This window comes from Triplophysa rosa, linkage group LG18 (assembly GCF_024868665.1).
Source record: "Triplophysa rosa linkage group LG18, Trosa_1v2, whole genome shotgun sequence".
NCBI lineage: Eukaryota > Metazoa > Chordata > Actinopteri > Cypriniformes > Nemacheilidae > Triplophysa > Triplophysa rosa.
This window is the reverse complement of record NC_079907.1, coordinates 22,074,756-22,095,697: the sequence shown is the minus strand read 5'-3', so window position 1 is coordinate 22,095,697 and position 20,942 is coordinate 22,074,756. Positions and strand designations below refer to the sequence as shown.

Sequence of the window (20,942 nt, the reverse complement as noted above, 5' to 3'; positions counted from 1 at the left end):
TTGCACGTTTTTTTTTACATTGAAACTGCATTTAATTCCGCAGTCTCATCTATGGCCAGAACTTGTAATTGTTCATGGCTCTAATTATATTAATACAATGCAGTTCACACAGAGAGAGAAATGAATAGAGACAGAGAAAGTAGAGAGGTGAAATAACCCCAGGCAATCAAAAGGCAGAGTGCAAATGCTTCAATGTTACTTTGTAGAGTTTATTTGATCACAGGCACACTGATTATACATCAATCATCCTTGGACTTGCTTATACATTTGCTTTTCAATGCTATTAGTGACGTTCACTTATTGAATGTAACTGTTAGTTAATTCGGTTTGCGAGGTCTATTAAAGGCCTTCTTGCCCGATTGATTCATACATTAATCATGATGCTGCTACACGTTGCATGTAAGAGCAGTATTGCACTATATGCAACAATATTTAAATCGTCCAGAAACATATTTCTTCTAATTCATTACCAGACAGAAGAGACAGAACCTGATGAATATAACAAGCACTGACCCGCTATATAATGCATGTCAAATCACCGATCTTCTGTGCATAAATTAACAAATTCTGACACTGGCACACAACAATACGTGTTACAATGAAAACATAATCATGAAACGACAAAAGGCAACGAGGCTTCACTTATTACATCAATTAGTGATTAAGCTTTGGATTTGTTTGTGTTCTCGATACAATCGTGAATATGAAAAAGAAAATCGATCCATTGTAGGTCTGCGCGTGCCCGATGACACTGATGAGAGCTGTCCACCGGTGTGTGGTGCTGAAAGACATCAAATATACTTAGCCAAACAATTAAAGGACACTTCTGTTCTCATATTCAGCTGCAAGAAATATCCTTTAATTGTAAGAGTAAGAATATCATTTCTTCTGCCTCTGTCGATTGGCGACTCCATTGATGTGGACGGTTAAAGTCAGTACAGCGCTGCTCATCAGTAGCTTCTCTGAAGTTCTTTTCCTCCGCTTCACTTTGCGTTCCGTTCTCTATCACACTGTCTTAACATCCTGATATCAACATTTCTAGATAACAGTAGTAAGTTTAATGAAGTACTGACAACTACACCATCTTAAAAGCCTTAATTTGGTACAAACAAAATGAACAATTAACACAATTCCGGAACAAGCACTGCTGTGTACAGACACCTCATTACTGAATAGTCATGTTGTGAAAAACATTTAGTAAACCATGCACACATTGTCTATACACTATTAAAGCGAAATAGCATTATTTCTTATCTGAAATGACCAGTATAGTCAGGCTAATTTATTTACAAAACGAAATACATCTTAAGGTTACCTTATTTAGTGCACATATGTAGTTTTAGTCTTTACCGGGACGATCGTCTCCGTAACATAGCCACATAATTTCTGAACACAGTGTTTGACAGCAAACATGTTCACGTGAAGATATTCGCCGTGTGTTGAGATCGTGCGAGAATTCCCACGTTTTCACGGGACTTTTTAGAGCGGCTCTCCGTCTCGCGACGACTTCTTTCCGCGTGAGCGGAGATTATGACAATTCCTGTTCGTGCCAGCGCAGCGACCGAGTGTACTTCATCATGCCATGAAATGGTCGTTTCAAATCGAGAAGGAACTGACACCACAATTTAACACGCAAAACTAAGTTACCGTTTCGTTGTGCGTGCGACGACTGACTGAACCACCACTGCTCTCCTCTTCGTCTTCCTTTCCCCTGTTTGATTTCCTGTCCACGAGTGGACATCTCTGTAAGTTAAATATAAAAAACAAAAGCATATGGAGCCCTTATAAAGACACGTCCGCATCGGTGACCGCGTAAACGTTCAGCGCTCTGCCGCTCTCCTCTCCTCCGGCTTCGCGCCGAATTCCATCTCTCCGCACGCGCGCTCGCGCCTGCTTTCTCGAGCGCGCGCGCGCGGGGGTGTCCCTCCTCAGTAGTTTGGAGTTTGTGATGTGTCTCAGACTCCGCGAGCGCCGCGCAAGAGCGAGACCTGCGGAGAGAGCGCGCCGGATCCTGAAGCGACCGTTACCCTCCAACAGGCGACCGTTTCCCTGCCCTTCTCCTTTCTATTTCCCCCGTATTGTCCCACGGTATTCCTCGCGCTGGCGGTTTTCTTCAGCGCGGCAGCACTTTTTTTCGTCGTCACAAGTGTATTTTGATCTCCTTTCACGTACTTTTCTCATTCATTGGGAATTAACGGACATCTGAGGATCGTGTGGATGAGCGGCTTCAGAGGGAACCGGAGATGGATTTGCTGATAATATGCCTTTCTTTTGGGATATTGCAATGCAGTTCGGCGGGAGCGGACTCCATCATTCACATCGGTAAGGAGTGAGCTGTTCAAAGGCATTATTTGAATTGCTGAAAATGATAACAAATGGGCCACCAATATTAAGGACTCCGATGTAAGTGAATGGTCTGTTAAATGTTGGTCTGAAATATCCATTGTATGTAACCATTGGACATTTGCCATGCTTATCGGGCTGAATATCAATTGAGCAGACCACTTGTGATGATAACGTCTCTCTTGTTGAGATTGGAGGTGGATCCGTTGCATTGACAGGTGCAAGCCTAATCTAATTCAAGTCTTGGTAGTTTTTTATGAGGAAAGCGCAATTGTTTAAATCAGATATTTTAGGTAAGTTGGAAAGCCAGGCGGCGTCTGTCATAAGGCAAAGTAAGCCAATGTGTGTGGGTTGCTCTCCCCCTCCCATCTATAAGATTGAACTTTGTATGGAACGTGAGGGAAATCTTAATAAAGGTTGCCGAAGTAAATAAATGACAAGGGGACAAATGCTTATTCTTGGTTATCCCGGGCCGTAAATGTCATTTTAACCAATCCCCTCTGCGTCTACCGGACACCCTCTGCATTCAGATTATCTCACCAAACGTGAAGAAATGTTTCGGCTCGAGATCAGCTGCACGGAGGAGGAAGGGGGGTGATGGGCAGGGGTGCTTGGAACTCCATTCAGTTGGCATGAAAAAGTCGCATTGCATCTTTGCGTTTCATTTCTCACCAATTTAAATTTACCAAAGCAATCGTTTAATGCAGAGAGGGGATTTCATCTGCGTAATGAAATGAATGCATCATTTTTGTCATTGAAGAATTCTGCAGTAACTATTTGTCAACAAGTAGTGTCAAGTTTATTCGGCCTTCAACAAATGTAACAGGAGTTTGTGTTAGTGTTGTTTAATCGAACAACAAAACTACTTATCACTGAATTTATGTGTTTGGGTGGTCATGACTCATGGCTCATGAAAGCAGATGGAGGCTATGTGGTGCAGTACTGGCTGCTGGATTAAATCACATCTCGCAAATTTAACACAAATTAGAATTAACACATCAGATTGAGTGATATTGTATTGTACAGTAACCTCTCTCTCTTACCTAGGTAGCTAGCTGACATATAGGTTTGTCATAACTTTGAGACATTTACGCATTTGTCCAAAGCGATTTACATTGCATTATACTAAACATTTGTTTCGGAGTATGTGCAATCCCTGGGATCGAACGCATGACCTTGGTGTTGCTAACACCATGCTTTAACCACAGGAAAGATTAACCACAGGATGACCTTTTGAGAAGCTTCATATCCATATATGCCAAATTAATTGTGTTGAAAGACTGTCATTATGCACTGCAATGGATCTACCGTAGGTTGAAAAATCCACATCTTTCACCCAGCCCTTATCCTCCGCGTGAAGACCAGGCGGTCTCTTTGGCCATGTAATAGGCAGGGCTCACAGGTGCACAACACGTACAATAACAAATGCGAGCCTCTCCAGTGCCCGATACTTCCACTTTGTCACATCCGCTCATGTTATCATCCTGACCAAATTCTGCTCCGAAGGGCAAACGAAAAATAGAGCCGTCCTTTGAATGGAGAGGGTGACATGAAGTGATTTCAGGCCGGTGTGGTGATTTACAGAGGCAATGACCATCCAAAACTGGTAATTGAGAGGCTAGTACGTGTTGACCAGGCCTGTTCTCACTGGCAACTGGAATGAGCAGATGCGACACCCCTATTTCAGCTAAATAAGATGAACACCGCAGTGATACATCAACCAGATTTCACCTGTCCACCTGCCCATCCTATTGGCTGCCTGTAACACGGAGAAGCAGTGTGTTTCGGCAAGACATGAATGATGCTGGTCTTGCAGAAAGAAAGATTATTTTCAAAGAATGAACACTGAACATTGCCCAGGTCTGCCGTTGCTTGTCAAGCAGAGACTCATAAGCTCATTAAGCCAACATGAATGTTTTGATAGGACCACAGAGCCACAGTGTTTCCATTTACTGAGCGAATCGCCTAGTTTAAATGTGCTTGGACAAATATCTGAATCTGAATTAATCTTCATGCAAAAAGTCCAATTGGTAAATAAGCCCCCACAAAAAAAAAGCAGACCAACTGACATTTATCTAAAATCTATTGCTGATTATTTTATTACCAGAAAAGGTTCTAAACAGATGCTTAGGGTTGGCTAAAAGCATTTCTGCCTGTCTGCAAAGATGCATAAAACATTGAGCCCGTACTGTAGAGATGAGCTAAGCCGGTGCCTTGCTTTGTATGCAAACTAACAATTGACTTTGTTTATTCGTACGCTTTGCTAAGACCCAGATAACAATCTGCACATGCCCGCAGGTGCCATTTTTGAAGAGAACGCCGCACGGGATGATGAGGTGTTTCAGTTGGCGATCTCTGACCTCAGCCTCAACGATGACATTTTGCAGAGTGAGAAAATCACCCACTCCATAAAATATATTGAACCCAACAACCCCTTTCAGGCAGTCCAGGAAGGTGAGTGAATCATGGTCTCATGACTCTTGAACTGCATCGTTCTCTGATGTCTGTGTGTACATGCAAAAAAATTGACATCAAGGTTGTTATCTGCCCGCTTGAATAACAACTCGAGTGTGTAACGTGATGGCTGCAGGACATCGCTTTGTTGGAACGAAAAACGTCATCGGGGTCTGTTTGTGTTGAGTGTGTGTGTTTGAGATGGCTTGAAAATGTACATATATTTGATTAATGCCAGCATAAAAGATGTCATTCAAAGACCGCCACCTCAAGCTCCCCCACAGTCCAGACAGCAGCGTCTTCTGTGAAAGAAGAGCTAGGTGGAGGTATTGAGTCAAGCAGGACTCAATAACAATTTTCCACATAATTGCAGTTGAGGATGAGTGCTCCGAGGGCTGAGCTTTCCAAAAGATCATTTTGAAAAGCAAGGAGAAAGAGAACGTCTATTTTAAATGGGCTAATGGCAGTTAATGATGCTGGGATTGAAGGAGAAGATGACGATGCTGATGATGGTTATGATTATTTCCTTTAGAAAATATCCTGTATCAGGAAAGTCTCTGTTAGTTTTACAGACTATTTGATGGGGATCAATCGAAATGAGCTACACTGTCTAGTGTAATTTGCAGCAGTTATATTTGTCATTTGACTCTTCTATTATTCTGCACCTTTATCAGCCAGCCTCCAATTATCTAGTGCCGACTGTTTGACGTTGAAGGTTTTACAAAGTTCCCAGAATTCAGTCTGATAGGTGTGGGTTATGATCAGTGGGTTAAGGTGTTTTATTTCCCATATGTCAGCACATCATCTTGAAGAACAGCACCATCACGCTTGGAGAAAAGCCTTTTGTGTGAGACAGCTCTGCGTGACCTCACATGTAAGGCACAGGGGAACTAAACTCTCTTTAATATAGCTTGTACTAACAGTTCAAATTTGGCAATGAAGTTCCTTTTAGTGGTCACAGTTGCCTTCTCATATCAGTACCCCACATTGTGTGCTGGGTTGTTGTTTTTATTTATGTATTTGGTAGTAGAGGACATTTTTGATACTGCCCTATTTAATGGACGCATAGTACAAATATGTTTTACTCACATAAGATTCCTGCGAAATTCCTGTCGTATCCAATATTGACGGCACAGCACTGCTTTTTCATTTTAGTCTCTCCGCAAATCCAGCGCCTTGTTCACAAAGGAATCCACGGTGAAATGAAGTTAAGAAATGCTCGATGTTTCACCCACGTGAGCAGGAACGTACTTAAAAACAAACTTCAACCACGCGTTCCTAATATCAGAATCCGAAGGAAGCGACTGTGTTCTTCCACAACCAGGCGCTGCACAATGTTGCATGTTTGTTGCTTGGTCGCTCTAAATAAAAATAAGAGTGAAACAAGTCCTCACTTTTGCACATATGACACAACGCCAAAGTGACAGGGTTGCCAGATCTTCACAGAAAAAATAAGCAAATAAAGACAAGACAAAAACAAACCTTAAAATGCAAATTGTTCATATATTTCATAAGATCAAAAATTCTTAAAATCTGCAACAGACCATTTATTAAGACCTAAGTGCCGAGGCTTTTGGATCTAAAACCAAACAACAAGCATAAAAGCGCTTGGCAACAAACATGGCAACACATCAAAAGAGCGCTGTGTGATGGAGCCTTCCGAGTATAAACACAAAACAGTGCATATCAGCGGTTTAGTTTAAAGGTCTCCTCAGACGAGCACTTTCAACAAGTTGGTATGATTTATTAGGGTCTTCATGAAATGTCTGGAACATATTTTGCTTAAAAACACTCAATGGCTGTGTAAACCAAACCCTTCTTGCCTCGTCAAAAACATATACCGATAATAACACCAAGGGAACATCATAATGGTGATGTGAATCGCAAGGGTTGGCACTCTATTGTCCTGCAGGCTGTTGTGGATGGAAAGGGCCAGTTTGGGAATATTTGTGTTGGCCGACCAGGAAGCCTCCATGATGCCCGTGTACTCCGACTGTCTAAGCTGTGGGATATCTTGAACACACCGTTTTTTTCTGCACACACTAGACTTGTTGGAGGGAATAGTATTGGTTACTACATTATTGGTGATGCTGCCTATCCTGCTCAACCATGGCTAGTAAAACCTTTTTCAGATACAGGAAGACTGACAGAACAACAAGAGATGTTCAATGCTAGGATTAGCAGTGCCAGAGTTATGGTTGAATCTGCATTCGGCAGACTTAAAGGAAGGTGGCGGTGCCTTTTAAAACGTAATGACTGCGATTTGGATTTAACTAGAGAGATGGTAGTGGCATGTTGTGTTTTGCACAATCTGTGCGAGCAACACTATGAAGTGTACAACCGAGACTGGATGAATGCTGCTGATGTGCCCCAATATCAACAACCTTCCACACCTCTTCCAGAGCGAGAGAGAGTAATTCCTGAAGCTAATGTTGTGCGTGCTTGTCTGTTGAGACACTTCAGTCACAATGCATGAAACATTAACATTATAAATCTAATACAAAAACACTTTAAGCCTAACTTTGAATATGAACTAAAACCACTGAAAGACAAGAAACATCATATTGTTAAAGAAACATAAATCTTGAATGTCTTTTTGCAATCTTATTATTTGAACAATGTTATGTGTTGCACTGAAATGTTATACATCCACTTTTGCAATGAATAAATAACATTTAGAAAAATGTAAAGAATAAATAAATATTTAGATAATACATAAATAAGAATAAAGAATATTGTTGATGAAATCATAAACTGTGTTCCATTTAATTATGTTGACATGAAATACGAGGAGGAAGCCAATTGCAGGCAGCAGTAGTGAAGGGGTTAACACAAGGGATTTATTTAAACACGAAAACCCACGATGGGGTATAGACAATAACACAGGGAAAACGCGATAGCCAAACAGGACGTAGACTGACTTGACTTGACTTGACTCCGGAGAGAGAGTATGGAACACCAAAAGGGTCAAAATCTCTCTCTCCACATTAAACAAGGGATCCTGCCGTGATTCTGCCACAAGATCAAGAAAGACATGACAAGATGAGGCAGAATCATGACATATGTTAAACAACATGTTAAATGTTACACCTAGTCTAGTGGTGGTTCAGCAGGGGTAGCAGAATTTTTCCGCCCTAGAATCTGTACGAATTGCCCAAACAAATTTAAAAACTGGTTATTAAAATTTCTTTCCACTCTTAACTTGGCTGCTTCAGCTTCTGCCTGTCTGCACTCAACCATCTGCTGCTGCTGATTTTCTAGAAGAGTATGGAATGCTGCATCAGATTTTTTGAGGTAAACAAGAAATTCTTTGTGGTTGCTGGGATTGTGCCTCCTTTTCCCTAATATATATATATATATATATATATATACATTTAACACCCATTTCCATTAAAGTAATTAAATAATGAAACATCAATTGTCATTTGGCCAATAAATTGAATATTTATAAAATCTACCAACCACATTTGTAAACCCGTACTGGTGTTTCATTTCAGTTAACATTAATACTTTAAAATGGCATTACGTGTTATCATTTTCTTATAAAACATGTGCTTGTATGATGCTCTAACATATTAAGCAGAAGAAAAAACTCTGAACTAAAGTTGATTTCTTTCACAGACATGCACTCATTGTGCGTGCCTTTAAATTGTTTTTATCACTATCTGTGCCAAAAATATTTTTTACCACGACTGCGGCGTGTGAGATTGTTGCTGGATGAGGTGAGGGCAGGAACTTTCTTACTCTCTGTGTGTAAATGCAAGCATCCTGTAAACATTAGTTAAAAAGCTTACGAAACAGGTACATAATTGGTTCAAGTGTGTCTGTGTAAGCATTTACTTACCCTCCGCGATCTCTTCAAACAGCTGCGAAGCTGACAAGGAGGAATCAAGCACACCGTCATTTCGCATAGATGGGCGGCATCCTAAAACTCTGTCCATTGCATCGTAGAAGCGGTCGGTTTTTCTAGCTATTATTGTCTTTTTGGACTCGATATGTATGCTTCAGCTTTTTTATTTTTTCCCGGCATTGTTTAGAGTTTTTCTTAATGCCCTTTTCTGCAAGAGACTGAGCTATGAGTTGAAAAACTTTTTCATTTCTCTTGGTACCCTCCAGCTGATGTTGAATATTGCGCTCTGCCCAAATATCTATAAGCGCAAATGTATCATCTACTGACCAAACCGCCTCAGACATTTCTTAAACGAAGTAACTTGTAGCTTTTTTAATAGGCTAACATGCTTTGTTTACTTACTTTAGTGACGCGCGCTGTTGACTGCAGAGAGAAACTGGTATCTAGGCAACCGGCGAGTGACCACTCCGCGCACTCCGCGCAGTTATACAACCGTGCCGAGAACGGTTTGTAATCGTGCTGTGCCGAGCCAGGCTCACCTGGAAACACAACCGCAACCGTTTCAGACTGTGCTTAGAACGATTCAGCGCGATGGTGGAAAAGCGCTCTTTGAAGCTAATCCTGCTTGTACTGTCCCAGGTTGCTAAAGTGATTCGCGCAAACAAGCAGGTTTTTACATATGCTTTCTGATGGATTTCCACTAAAAATAAAATAAATCCACTCCTGTCTCTTCCTAGGTTTGGATTCTGTGCAGCGACTACATTGCATGTTGTGCACGAACTTTAGCCATGGCGTCACGTACACCGCTGTCGCTTGTGAAAACAACAATGGCGGCGCGTGGTGGGTGGAACTGTGTAGATTAAGGGGCGGTAACATTAGAATAAAATCCACTTTGGACGTCACAATCGGAGCGAAATCTGAACGGCTCGATTTCTCACATGCTTGCAGGGAAAGGCTCATCAAAACAAACTTACTGGGTTCTTATTTTTCATGTTTTCTGGGTTGCTAGATGCACCGGGGACCCGATTATAGCACTTAAACACAGAAAAAGTGGGGTTTTCATCTGATGTCTCCTTTAAACGGACAGACAAAACAAATATTTAGCCGAAAAATATGTCGCTATGGTTACCAGTTTGTCAATCATCACAAATGCGGAGTGTGTACTATGTGTGGCTAAAGTCATTCGCGAACCAGTGGGCGGGGCTAGAGAAGTAGTTTTCTGTGGAAGCAGTGTTCAACCCATCTATGACATAGAAAGGACCTGGCGTTCGCTGAGCCTGGTGTCAATAACAGTTGTAATTTTTGTAACAAGAGCGTTTTCAGTTCTGACTTCGCTGGAATACGATTCCCTCTCATACAACAAAAGCTCGGGTTAAAATTGAGGTCTCAATTCATCGCCCCTTTAAATGAATCTAATAAGAATGATGATTGAGAATTATTAGTAAAACATAAGAAAACTCGGTGGAGATGTTAAAATTCAAACACTTTTCTAAGATTCACCCTAAAGGAGTTGGATAAAGAAATAAAGTTTTGTCATTTTGGTTTTACTACTTTTTGAGCTCAAAACAAAGTAATAAAACGTTGTCAAACAGCCCATTATGTAACAGGCTGAAACGACTTAGAATCAAAGATGCAGAAATGTTGTCATTACACCAGCCTATTGCTTGAGTCTATCGCCAGAAGTTGATCTTAAATACTTACACCCGTTTTGAATTTTTATTACTCACCGAGTGTTCCTTTGCAATTGACAAATGTGCTATTTCGTGCTTATCTTCAGGCTCCTTTTATGCTCTGCACTAAGTGCAAAATCTTCGGCGGAAACATGGTGAAGTTGTAATAAAACTCTTCAGATGAATCCCACAAGATCTTTTGGGTGTCTGAGATGTCAGGAAAGATTTGGAGCTTAACGCAAACTGCCTGCTCACACAAAGGAGTGCAACATTTCCAAAAGTAGGCTAAAAGGATTCTTTGTTGGATAGCTTTTGTTTTTAAAATCTTTCTTAGTTAACCACTAATTTATTCTTTCTTCTCAAAAGACTCACAATGAGGCATAATGAGGTTTTAAATATGTGCACCAACTGATATAGCACTCCAGTTGGAGGAAAAGTAGAAATATGGATTCACACATCTTCTATTATGGTTTATTAGAGTGCCACTTTCATTGCTTCCTCGTTTTTTGTCTTTGCATTTTTTATTTATTTATAATATTACTAATCGACTTGTCATCTAGAAAGTTAACCATTGGGTAAGTCAGTATTGACTTAATGTAAATGCTCTTTGCCACATGCTGTGTGACATCAGCAGGGCCTCGCAGCTGGCGATGCAGGGTAGAAATGAAAGCCGGAGCTAATTCATGCTGATGCATGCCAGATTCATGCTGTTTTTGTTGTTATAAAGGATGTTAAGAGCACCTGCTTCAAGCAGCTGATCAACATTTAGATAGAAAGTACAATTAAAATCGGTTTGTAATTACAAGTTACCTTACAAAAACAATGTGACACTAACGAACATAAAACAAGCCCAACTGAAGTCTCACGGCCATGACTAGTTGACACAGGCATTGGACATGTCATATTACAGAAAATGTAGATGCTTGCACGACTGTCTGATAGACTCTGTGGTCATACTGCCATGTAAGCTAGAAGTCATAAGAGTTTATAGTTTCTTCAGCTACCCACAGGGACTAATGGGTTGTGATCGACGTGCCTGGTCTCTGACAGTGTTCCCTAGAGAATGGTAAATTTACATGCAGAATCCATTACGCAGATATTGTCACCTGCATAGCCAGATGTGGGTGCTTATATTGAACGACTACATAAAACATAAAAGATTAAGTTTATGTTGACCTCCTCATCGCACCAGCCCATGATTCTGAGATGACAACCGTAGTAATGGGGTTATTATGATGCTGCTGAGATAGACGAGGTCCATGGACCCGTGTCTACTACGAGATATAGGTTTGAGAAATCAGTCACATGTATATTTCTGGCCTGCACTGCTCAGTTTTAAACGATTTTTTATGTCGGCATGAGCGCGTGGGATGCATACAAATGAACAGCCCACACACGCTCGAGACACCCTAACATACGGACCCTTATTCTGGAATGTGTGGGCAGAGCACCAATCCTCCATTGAGCAAACGTTTTTAAGTTTTGCATTGATTGAACGTCTCTGCATGGCTGCGGGCCGTTCCTCCTAACTGAAGCATATTGAGGTTCTCTGATTCTGTGATTACATCTTCAACTAAATTGCTCTGTTTGGGGCCTTAAACACACTTTCAACACAGACAAATAAATGAGGTTAATTACCCTGTTACCCAAGCCAGCCGTCTGATTGCCAAATTGCACAGTGTTCCTGCAAAGACAACTACTTTGTCCACCCTGCAAAGACGGCGCTCGGTTATTTCTCCATGTGGAATGTTTTCACGCTTAGCTGCGGTATTGAGGCTGGAACGTAATTGGAGTTGAGCTATCATTTGCAAATATTGCTTTCATTTCGTAGCTGCGTAATTAACACAATCCTGTTTGCTATAGGAAGCTCTCCATATGGATCAGTCACTGAGGTTGCCAAGTAGGAAAAGTTCGATCAGTCTTGAATTGTTGACTTTCCTATTAGATTATAGCCAGTGACAAGCACACTGCCAATGACACTGGCGCGGTTGTCATGGACACCATCACAGCCCTAATGTAGTCTTTAAAAAACGTTTTGGACAAATAAAAAGGGAAGAAATGCAATATTTGCAACGTTGTCTCATTTTTTTATCACCAGCAAAATAATATACGCTCTTAAAAATAAAGGTGATTAAAAGGTTCTTCACAGCGATGCCATAGAGGAACCTTTTTTGGTTCAGTCAAAGGTTCTTTAAAGAACCATAACTTTCTTGCTTTTTTATGATCTGAGGAACCTTTTTTTTCACCAGAAAGAACCTTTTGTGAAACAGAAAGGTTCTTCAGATGTTAAAGGTTCTTTATGGAACCATTTAGACAAAAAAGGTCTTCTATGGCACCGAAGAACCTTTTGAAGCACCTTTATTTTTAAGAGTGTATGATTTAATAAATCACCCAGTTTGCTCTAATAAAAGGCCCTGGCTTCAGTCCAAAGCATGTTTATCTGCGTGAGCCCACCATCATTTTGTTCTTTTGTTCTCCGCACATCAAATAACAGCAGAGATGCAGATCACACCATGAGGAGATTGAGCTCTCTCTCCCGGGCGATCGAGCAGTGTCCCTGCATCATTACAGTCAGTGCTGGATGACAGTTTTCATGAAGGATGTCCATTGTACGAGAGAGGAAACAATGCGGGGGAATTAATCAGGCTGCGGCGGCTTCACTACAGCAACTACAGTTTAAACAGCAAGAAGCATGGCAGAGGAAGGGATACACATCTGAATGTGCAAAGCTAGTCCTATCTGAAGGGAGATATACTGCCGTGACTGTGCCGCGGCTTCATCCATTAGCTGGCCCGGTGCTTCCAAGCCGCGTTCCCAAGTTAATTAATTTGCAAATTTTTCCCAGTTTCCATTGCAGTGCATCTGACGTAAGCCCTGATTAAAATGTGCTCCGCATGCAGTAATGCATTATAATGGCTTCCAGGAGAGCAGGCATGCCGTGAGATATTAGTGGGGAACGGCACCTAAACAAACTGTAAATCAAACGTGTGCATGAATGACGGCTAAGATAAAAAAGTGCATTCTTGCACTGGTTTTGTGCACATCAGAGATGAAGACCCACTTGGAATGTAGAGGACCTGACATCACAAATACTGAATATGAATATCAGATATGAATTGCTGTTTTTATTCTTGGGACCAGACATATGCTGCTCGCATGAATCCAGTGTGCAGCACTTCACCATGAAAGCTTCATCAGATCTGATCAGCCTATGATGTCATTGAAAACAACTCTTTTGGCATCCGGTGTTTCTGAGATAAGAACGTGAATCGTGTCTGGACCTGTTTGATAGCACCCAGTGTAGCTGATTTAGAGCTAACTTTTCTTCCCCTCTAATGATCGTTCTCAAGAAATGACAAGTGATGTCTTATAATGACATACATATCTGGCTTTTGCCATGACTACTTTCCTGGATTTAGATTAGTTGCTAAATTTATATTGCAATTGGTGGTATAAACCGGGAGAGGTTGGCTTTACACTAATTTTATCATGATAATGCCCATACATTGATCTATAAATATCGGGACTCTTTTTCTAACAACATTGTGATACTTCAGATCCTTTTTATATTTTTACGTTTATTTTTGTTGACATGCATTTTACATAATTTTCTGCTGTTACAGTAAAATATTGTCTGAATATGTGCAAACTCAGAGCCTTTTACAGGAATCTGATTCTTTTTTATGAAACTGCTTTTCTAAAACTGCTGCAACAGCAATGTGATAAATAGCTTTTTTAGTATTAATGACAATTTATTATTCAATAAATAAAGAAATCAGAATTACCCTAGTAAACAGTTATTCCAAAAAATAATATAATGCATTGGACTCTACGTGATACTGTAATTATATTGGTTTATATCAATATTTTTGGAATGTTTTTACAGAAAACAATTGATGTACAGTCACAAGTGTGCACATATTTGCTGTTTTACAGAAGCTTTGAACATGGCTCATCCCATCAGATTTGAACAACCGAAATCGGAAAATTGCAAAGAACAATCAAGAAAATGACACCAATAATAAAGAATATATTAGTTTGATCTTGATTTACATTACTTTTATTAAATATAAAAAGTCTTATTTGGATTCATAAATTCACATATGAACTTGGATCAAGTTGGGACAAGGCTTGGATCCAATTTCCAAGTTTAGATGGCAGGTGAAGTGCTGTAGCCATCCCAAATGAGTGTTTCTTAAAGGAGCAAACACAGAAGGAAGGAACACCGAAGACATGCTTGTACACATTTGTTTACCGTACCGTTTTGAGGATTTCCATGTCTTCTTGCGAGTGCACTTAAAAGACCAGAGGGAAAGGAATCTCTGGTCCTTCCTGGAGTGCCTGTCAGGGCAAAGGGTCTCAATGGGACCATAGCTTTTATTGAGAGTCTCTTCCTGATGATGTATGAGTCTACGTACTAAACACACTTAAAAGTCAAGGGGAATAGAGCATCACCCCTGGGAGGCACCCAATTCTGCTGACAGCCAAAAGATGCTCTTTCTGAAATGAGTACCTTAAAGGACAGCCATTATTCTTTCCCTTAGAAACAATTATTACTTAAAGTTAGATCCTATTATAGCCTAGAAATGTAGAAGTTTGAAATAAAGGTTTTTTGTGACACTCACTGAGAGATTATTTTAATGCGGCTTCATTAGTTCTAGTATCTGTCAATGGTTTTTCCACAATTAGCAGGTCAGATGAAATAGCCTGTAGCTGCTATCCTTAACCATGGTAATCCATAAAGATCCAAATCATTAATGCATTTTGGACCTAATCTGTGCTGAAACTGCGTTATGTCGAGGACACATCTGAATGTTAGAATCTCATGACCTAAGAGCAAAGATCCCAGAATTTAATACAAACAGTGTTGGGTGTAACTAGTTACTATGTAATTAGTTACTTTAATTTAATTACTTTCACTTGAAAAAGTAAAGTAAGGCATTACTCTTATTTTTTCTGTAATTTAATTACAGTTACTTCTGATGTAATTAAACTAAATACTTTGTGTAATATGTGTGTGTGGAGAAGAGGAATTGACATAAAAATTCAAAGTCTAACTTTAAAATCCGTGCTTTAATGTATAATTCTCACATTTGTAATTAATAATACTACTTTATGTAGTTTTATATTATTTATTTGAATGAATTAAAAGAGCCGTTTCATGTCTATCCTTGAATCACTTAACTCATCAAGGTTGATGTAGGATATAGAAAGCAATTAGTAATAAGTAATTAAATACTTTTTGAAGAGAGTAACTTGTACAGTAATCTAATTACATTATCGAATGTGTAATTAGTAACTAGTAATTAATTACTTTTACAGAGTAACTTACCCAACACTGAATACAAACGATGATATACATAATCAGAAAGTTGGTACTTAACTGCTCATTTTAAAAGTGAGGTTGCAGCCCATAAATGAATGCATTCTTGCCACCTACAGAGAGCGGTATTCTTAGTCAACTAAGAAACTAATGAAAAATATGTGAAAGTGACATGAACTCTGGGAACTCCAGCAATGCATAAATCACATTACATTATCCACAGATTCATTATCTTGCTCACATAAAAGGAAAAAAGCTATTTTTAGTACATTTAATGTACAGCATGTTCATGATTGTTGCACAATTATATTGGGGCAACAGTGTGAGTCAATGCAGAAGACATGTGACTTTTATCTGGAATAATTTGGATTAGGAAACAAACAGTGATGTGAAGAGACACGCTTGAAAGCAGTGACAGTGAATTCAACTTTACAGCCGTTCTACTAAATAAATACATCTGAACATGGGTGTAGGTTACATTTATGAGGCCCGGATAAATTACATCCTCTGTGTAGAGTTTTGACTGTCTAAATGTGAAATTGTAATAAAACAAATATTTATTCCTCTATATATATACTGCAAATGCTTATTTTCATTGATTTATAGTGTCAGTGTGTCGTGATATTTGTACTGAGCTTATTAATGCATACAACTGTTATTTTTTATGTTTGATTTAAGCATGTTTGTTGAGAGATATTGCTTGGATTTGAACAATCCTTTTGAATGAGCCCGTTCAGAAAAGATTCCGGTTCCATTATAAAACAAACATGGCATATTTGTGTGGGACGTATTAAAGCGAGTAAGATTAGCAGACATCTTGATTTAAATCTGAGCGCTTTTTGAAAGAACATCTTTACAAATGTGTCTACCATCTGTTATCGGAGAAATTTATTCCACTTTTTTGTGCTCCATCCATGGCGTGTAGGGCCAGGTTATCATGATGATGTGCTTGTCTTTTGACTCGGTGATGTCATACTGTGATGGATGCATACATCATTTGAAGAGTTTGGTTCCAAAACGCGATAAACGCCATTTAAAAAAAAAAGTCACTTTTTAATTTTACGCAAAATGCGATATCTGCCGTGTTATTCTGTCATGTTTTCTCCCTTTTCGTCCAAACCGCAATATACGCCAGTCTCACTTCTCTGCAGAATGCGATATATCCGCTCAACCAATCACAGCACACCATTCCACGCACTGTAAACAGTAAAGCCCATTGCACATTGAGTCCGAAATTTGCGTACGAAATTTCCGCACGTTAAAAAATAAATACGACCTCACGTTGTGTCAATCACATTTACACACTGCCTCCGATATTTTCGTCCGTCATAAAAAAATTCGGACCGGGTTCGGTTTTCTGTGTTTTTCGCATCCGTCAAGCATTTTGAGTGGCCTTTTTTAACAATTCAGAGACACCGTACAGACAAGAGCCAAATAAGAAAAAACGCATACGAAAATTTCGGACTGTATGTGCAAAGACCTTAATGGCGGCGCTCTGAATACGGTCGGCTCCTAGTTTCCCTGATCTACTTTGTGTTCAACAAACAAACACAAAATGAATCATTTTGACGGCATTGATGAACCTGTGCTGGTTTCTGCGGTGGGGAGGGAACGTACACCATCGGAATCTAATCATTTACGTGAGGAGATTAAGAAAATGAGGCACTAATTTATAGCGTTAAAAAGATGAGATTAGTATTGTATTGAGTTCAGAGGCTGTCATTATGTGGATCAACTCACTTTGTTGTGTATTTTCAACTGTTTCAATATGAAAAATAACTTTTATATTGATTCAATGGATGCATTTAAAAAAAAATTGTTATGGATTTATTGCATTTTGGAGAAAAATGATCAGTTTTTATAATAAATCTTTTAAAATCAAAATCTGGATTTGAATTTTTTATGTTACTAGAACCTAAAGATGCTATGTGAAACTTTGAAACAGAAAATAGTGGTTTTCATCTTGCCACTTTCTTTGTAAAGAAAACACATTTTCACTCAAATGAATCCAAATGGATTTATAGCGTTTTGGAAGCAAACTCTGCATTTGCTGTCAGGTCAGTGGTGTGTGGCCCCACAGGGAACTGCTGAAACTCTGCATGACAATAATGAGGCTTTTTGTATTTGGAAACATATAGTGTGAAAGCTCCTCTGAACTCGCAGAGCTGTTGTTGCAATGCCATGCCCCTTGGTAATATCCTGAATGAGAATATTTAGTCACCCACGCTAAAACTCCTCCTGCTAAGCTAATTAGCAATGATAAATATTTTTCCCGCAAGGGAAAATCATAGGCTGGTGAGCTGTGTTAACTAAGAACTATCTAACAAATGCATATGACCCAGAGGTTTATAGTTTTTTTTCTAGCAGGGCTGGAGGCAGGTGTTAAAAAATAAATTTGCAGATTATTGTGTGTCTGTGCTGTTTGCAATTTTTTTTACAGTAAAAACAGAATAATATTTACTTATATAGTTATTGTCAGAGACCGTATACATCAAGAGATGCCATTATAGAATATACATAACAATGTTAGACACGTTACATAAGCAAGTTCCATTTTCGGCCACTGGGGGCAGTCTGTTTCTGTCACCAGCGTTGCACAGAAGAAAAACACTTTTGCTGCGCCCCAATTTGACTATACTATGCACTAAAACTATGTACTGTTTTTGTTACGGAAAAATACATTCATTTTAGCATGTAGCAGAACTAACACAAAACAGAAGAGTTAACTGTGATCGTGTTAACTGTCATGAACATCAAAGTACAGCTTTCCTTTGCATTTAAGTATTTATTTACTCATTTCTTCTTATGCAATGTTTACTCTATACATACATTTAAATAAGAGACGAAAAACATCTCTTATTTCATTTTACTAATGCAGTGAAGCATCCCTAAACTCTTTATGCCCTTTCACAGTGCATTGTGGGTAATATCAGCCGTTTGAGTGTCCATGGATCTACACTTCGAATTTTCACTGGAAACGGAATACTCATTTCAGCATACTATGATTTGGGACGTAATTCTTTTTCGAATACTACGTAGGACCCATAGTATGCAAATTGGGACGCACTGTTTTTTAACTTCCGCATTTATATGTTGTCCATATATATAAAACTTAAAACATATATATGAAAGTAAGTTTTGTATTAGTTCAGTTCCAAATCTTAGTGAGCTACGTTGCGAGCTACTGTGTACAAAGACACCTAACTTCTAAGGTACCACCCTTATAGAAATGGAACGTTACTCACATTAGGGTGTTAAAACAATATTCTAATGTGGGGTTTCCCGAACAGGGCTAATAGATTGAACATTTTTATACATGCTTTCTAGTATTGAACGAAACGGACAATTCAAAGTGTATTGTCATAATCATGTTCCTCCTGTATGTTTTGGTTACCTTGAAAGGATGTCTATATCATTACTTACTGTATATTGTTGGTCATTTTGTTTCCATTATCCTTTATTTAACCATTATAATGGAAAATCGGCAAGATAAGACAACGCTGTCGTCTTAAAGACATAATGACAGAGTGGCAAAGAATACCATTCTCTGTAGGTGGCAAGAATGCCTCATTTATGGGCTACACGGCCTCGCCATTAAAATGAGCAATTAAGTGCCGATTGTCTCATCATACCAGCGGGTAGTTATTACCTCTGTATACCAAGCTTTTAGTGAGAGCTCTGGCAGAGTCCAGGAACATGGCAAAACCCCCTGCAGGAAAAATGACATGAATTATAAAGGGCTGCTGACAGAAAAGAAGGAGCAACCTATAAGTTCACAAAGCACATAACCTATCAATGCGTTTAAGTGCTGGCATGGTGTTGAATGATTCATAACTATTCTCTGTCTAATGCCTGTGTAGTTTGCTCTCGTTTTATGTTCCCTAGAAGTTTGTTTTTCCTTTTCACCCCTTATTTATGCTAATTGTGCCGATTAGCATAGCGGAATGCTTAATGCTAAGTAATTTGAGATGCCTCTCTTGATTTGATGATGAAAATGAGCATCTCTCCAAAGTCGCGAGCGTGTTTTGGTGCGATGGTGTGGGGACTGATTACACACTCGCAAACTGTGTATTAGCAAACTGATGTTCAACCAGACAAACACAAACCAGTGGCCTTTTAATATCCTGCATTAGGCAAATTGTAGCTCAGTGAAATGATATGACCTTTGGGCATTGCATTGGACTTGTCTTTGATTTCATTAATATAAGGTTGGACCAGATATGTAATGTGGATTCAAAGCAAAACTGCACTTTGAACTTCACTGAAAAAATCATGAAAGAAATAATGGCCAGAGTTTGGCCTTTAGTGCAGTTGAGGTGCTACTCGTGTCCTGTGTTACGTCCTGTCTACATTGCACGCGAGCGGCGTCATGCGACGCAACAAAAAACAATAGAAATCATTGAGAACAAGGCGTTGGTCACGTCGCAACACACCACGTTCAGTGTAGACCGAATTTCTGTTTAAAATGGATTCTAAACTCGTTTCTCGCCGCCCGCATGAGTAGACGGGTGTTTGGCTAACTGAGACTAGTTTCATAGCACTTAATGCATTGTTGCCCTTTTTGCTGCACTGATTGCTTCCATTGTTTGCCTAATTTGTAAGTCGTTGTAGATAAAAGTGTCTGCTAAATGACTAAATGTAAATGTTTACATTGACGTCCTAAAAGACAAGCAGAACCTAAATGTAGTGTTCATTTCAAAGTCAGAGAGCAGGTGAAACATGATCACACATTAGTGGCTTTCCTTCAGGTCACTGTTGGTTAAGGGTGTAACGATACACCAATTCCATGGTTGGGTTCTTATCATTGTTTTGGAGCCAGGGTTCTGTTAGGTTCTGTTTTGATCAACCATGCATGGGACATGTCCCATTGAGAGTTAGAAGATGCGGAGCCCTACCTGGCGTCCGTTGCAATCACGTTCCAGGGTGGGGTCCCCCTCCATTCGTCGGTGATCATGTTACGTCCGTCCGCCCACAATAAATCGGTGTCGAAAAGAGTATGCTTTTTAAATATTTACCTTTACCGTGGACCCCCTAGAAAAAAATATTTAGAAAATAATATTTAGAAAAAATACTGCTTTTATTAGTTGGTAAATGTTCTAATTGACAGCACATTGCCGTCGTTTTACCTTCACATGCAACAGAAGCAGAAAGCATGCCAGTGTTCAGATTGTCTTCAGTTTGTATTATAAATCCTTTTAATGTGTTTTTGTGAAATTTCGAAATAAAAAAAGTTTTTACACTTGCTTGAGGTGCCCTCACCGCCCTTGAGACACAAGCATGCATTGCTGCAACTTTTTAAAGT

At 39.5% G+C, this 20,942-nt stretch overlaps 1 protein-coding gene across 3 annotated transcripts in view; it reads left to right on the top strand.

The window, feature by feature from the left end:
* The first annotated feature begins 1,917 nt into the window (after positions 1–1,917).
* Positions 1,918–20,942, top strand: part of grid1b (glutamate receptor, ionotropic, delta 1b) — a 270,532-nt gene continuing 251,507 nt past the window's right edge. For 2 of the 3 annotated variants that reach the window (XM_057358219.1, XM_057358218.1), the window contains exons 1-2: positions 1,918–2,322; positions 4,642–4,797. In XM_057358219.1, coding sequence (XP_057214202.1) covers positions 2,244–2,322; positions 4,642–4,797 — 235 coding nt within the window. In that variant the 5' untranslated portion in view covers positions 1,918–2,243. Of the gene's footprint in view, positions 2,323–4,641; positions 4,798–20,942 lie in introns of those variants that run through there. The other variant, XM_057358220.1, reaches the window with a different exon arrangement.